The sequence below is a fragment of the Musa acuminata genome, chromosome BXJ2-8 (assembly GCF_036884655.1).
Source record: "Musa acuminata AAA Group cultivar baxijiao chromosome BXJ2-8, Cavendish_Baxijiao_AAA, whole genome shotgun sequence".
Lineage (NCBI taxonomy): Eukaryota > Viridiplantae > Streptophyta > Magnoliopsida > Zingiberales > Musaceae > Musa > Musa acuminata.
In genome coordinates, this window is record NC_088345.1 from 3,995,376 (window position 1) to 3,998,107 (window position 2,732).

The following is a 2,732-nucleotide window of genomic DNA, read 5'->3' on the forward strand; positions in this document are numbered from 1 at the left end:
CCCCCTTCTCATCGCAAGTCATCCCCTCCTCCTTGGTCTCGGTGTTTGTGACAACTGGTTGAGTGAGTGCAACATGGTTGCGGAGGGGACGACAGGCACAAGGGTGGTGGACGAGGTCTCCGGCTGGCTCCGGGTTTTCGACGATGGATCGGTGGACCGGACGTGGACCGGACCGCCCGAGGCCCTCTTCCTCATGGAACCGGTCCCGGCCTTTGACACCCCTCGCGACGGCGTCACCCTTCATGACCTCCCTGGCGACCCCTCCCTCCGCCTCTATCTCCCTTCGCCGCCGCCCCCTGAAGGGCGCCGTGAGCCGCTTCCTGTTTTCCTCCACTTCCAGGGGGGCGGATTCTGCATCAGCCGCTCCTCCTGGTTTATGTACTATCAATTCTACGCCCGCCTCGCTGCCTCCATCCCAGCGGCCGTGGTCTCCGTCGAGCTTCCCCTCGCCCCCGAGCACCGCCTCCCCGCCGCCATCGACGCCGGCTTCGCCGCCCTCCTCCGCCTCCGAGATCTGGCCCGCGACCCGGAATCCGAGCTGCTCCGCTCGGTGGACTTCTCCCGCGTGTTCCTTATAGGCGACAGCTCTGGGGGGAACCTGGTGCACCTGGTGGGTGCGCGGGCGTGGGAGGAGGAGGAGGCGTTCTGGTCGCCCCTCAAGGTGGCGGGCGGGATCCTGCTCCAACCGGGGTTCGTGCGCTCGACCCGGAGCCGGTCCGAGCTGGAGCTCCGGTCCGACTCGGTGTTCTTCACGCTGGACATGCTCGACAAGTTACTCGCTCTGGGGCTGCCAGAGGGGGCCACCAAGGACCACCCCTACACGTGCCCGATGGGGGAGGCGGCGCCGCCACTGGAGACGGTGAGACTGCCGCCGTTCCTGGTGGGAGTGGCGGACCGCGACCTGATAAGGGACACCAACCTGGAGTACTGCGAGGCGATGAAGAAGGCGGGGAAGGAAGTGGCCGTAGTGATAAGCGAGGGAGTGAGCCACTCCTTCTACCTCAACAAGTTCGCCGTCGACAACGACCCAACCACCGCCAAGAGGACGGAGGAGCTAATCGCCGCCATCAACGACTTCGTCCGTCGCCATTGATCCATCCATCTCTATCCGCCTCTGCCGCGATCGCCTTTTCTGTCGCTATCAATAAATAAAAGTAGTATTCTTATGTGATGTGGAAGTGCTAAATAATGTGTTTTTCTGCAATCCCCACAATTGCCTTCTTCTCTCCGTTTAAAAGAATTCATAGTATTAATGCTCGTCAATTTTAGTCTAATGGTCAATCCGATGCGCCAAACTTTCTTCCGATTTAGATTTCATTAGGCGTCTCAAATGAATGTTTACTCTCAACTTTCACTTTAATTCGCGAGACCACCTCGATCATGTCGTTCATGCTGTGTCTTCTCAGGAGACGTCGCCTGCAGAGAAAAGCTACATCACAACAGCGATGAGGCTGCGTGTTTTGGGCAGTAGAAGCCGTCGATGTGACGCGGGGAGGTTGAGCCGTGGAATGAGAGGGTCTCAGATCACTGCGGGAAGCGCTATGTTGCGGGAGAACAAAGCCTCGTCGTCTCTCGGTGTCGGCAAGGATGCGGGGCTGACCGCACGTCACACGCTTCCACGCACGCCATTAACGTGGAGACGCGTTCGAGACGCAACGAAACCCTAATCTGTGATGGTTTCGCTGTATAGTGTGACAAAGGCAAGAAAGAAAAGGTTGCGTGTGAGATCAAATCTTTGAAGCAATGCTGAGCATGAGATGATCGAAGCTGTCGATCGACGATTAGACTGGCCACGTGATCTACTGTCTCCATTTTTGCCTGTCAGATTCATCTTGGCAATGGTCCACAGGCATCAACTATTGTGCCAGCTGAGAAGCAGCAGTCGTATGGCTTCGTTCTCGGAAGGATTCATTGGCTTTCTTCTGTTCCCCTTACTGATCAGATTATTGCTTTGTTCATTCTCCACGAGTCTGCAAACCTATTACGTTGAGCTCCACCTTTTGCTACTCTCTACAGTAATGATCAATGTGCCTTCTTTTTGGCCTCGTCTTTCTTCTTCTTCGTCTTCTCCGTTCGTATACGCATGGGGAGCACACTCTCATGTTGATCGAAGGATGTGCGGCTTCTTCGATCCAAATCAGATGGTGGATCGCCTATGAACATAAAGCAGTTCAATGTCAATAAATCCCTTTAATTGGATTTAGATAAGCTCGAGTTCAGCTACCAAAGTAGATGAATAATTAAGGTGAATTTTATGAGTGCCTTATCCATTGTCATCCTCATGCATCCACTGTACTGTACATGTGGCGTGAAACCAGTCGACATGGATTTGATTCAAATACCATCATATCGGAATTTACAAGCATTTTATGTTTCCTTGGGTCAATGTTTTAGGGGATAAGAAATCATAGTGTGAGGAAATGAAATTTTAGATATTATGACTTGATTAAACTATAAATATTTCATGTATCTCTATATTTTATATTTTAATGGGGAAGAATAAAATATGAGAAAATATATAATTTTTTTTATAATTTATATGAGATAAAACTTGTGTTTGGATATATTCTTCTTCTTTTTTTTATAAAATTTTATCTTATAAATTTTAATACTTTGATTTCAATTAAAAATAATAATTGAAAATCTCAGTAAATATTTTGTGCCATCGTCATATGATCTTAGATAAAATGTGTCTTCGTCATTTACCATTTTTTTAAAAAATAATGATCATT

General features: G+C 50.2%; 1 protein-coding gene across 1 annotated transcript; it reads left to right on the forward strand.

The window, feature by feature from the left end:
* LOC135618770 (carboxylesterase 15-like) lies at positions 1-1,171 on the forward strand. The gene has a single exon (XM_065119972.1). The coding sequence runs from the start codon at positions 74-76 to the stop codon at positions 1,091-1,093; it is 1,020 nt and encodes a 339-aa protein (XP_064976044.1). The 5' UTR covers positions 1-73; the 3' UTR covers positions 1,094-1,171.
* The last annotated feature ends 1,561 nt before the right edge of the window (positions 1,172-2,732 follow it).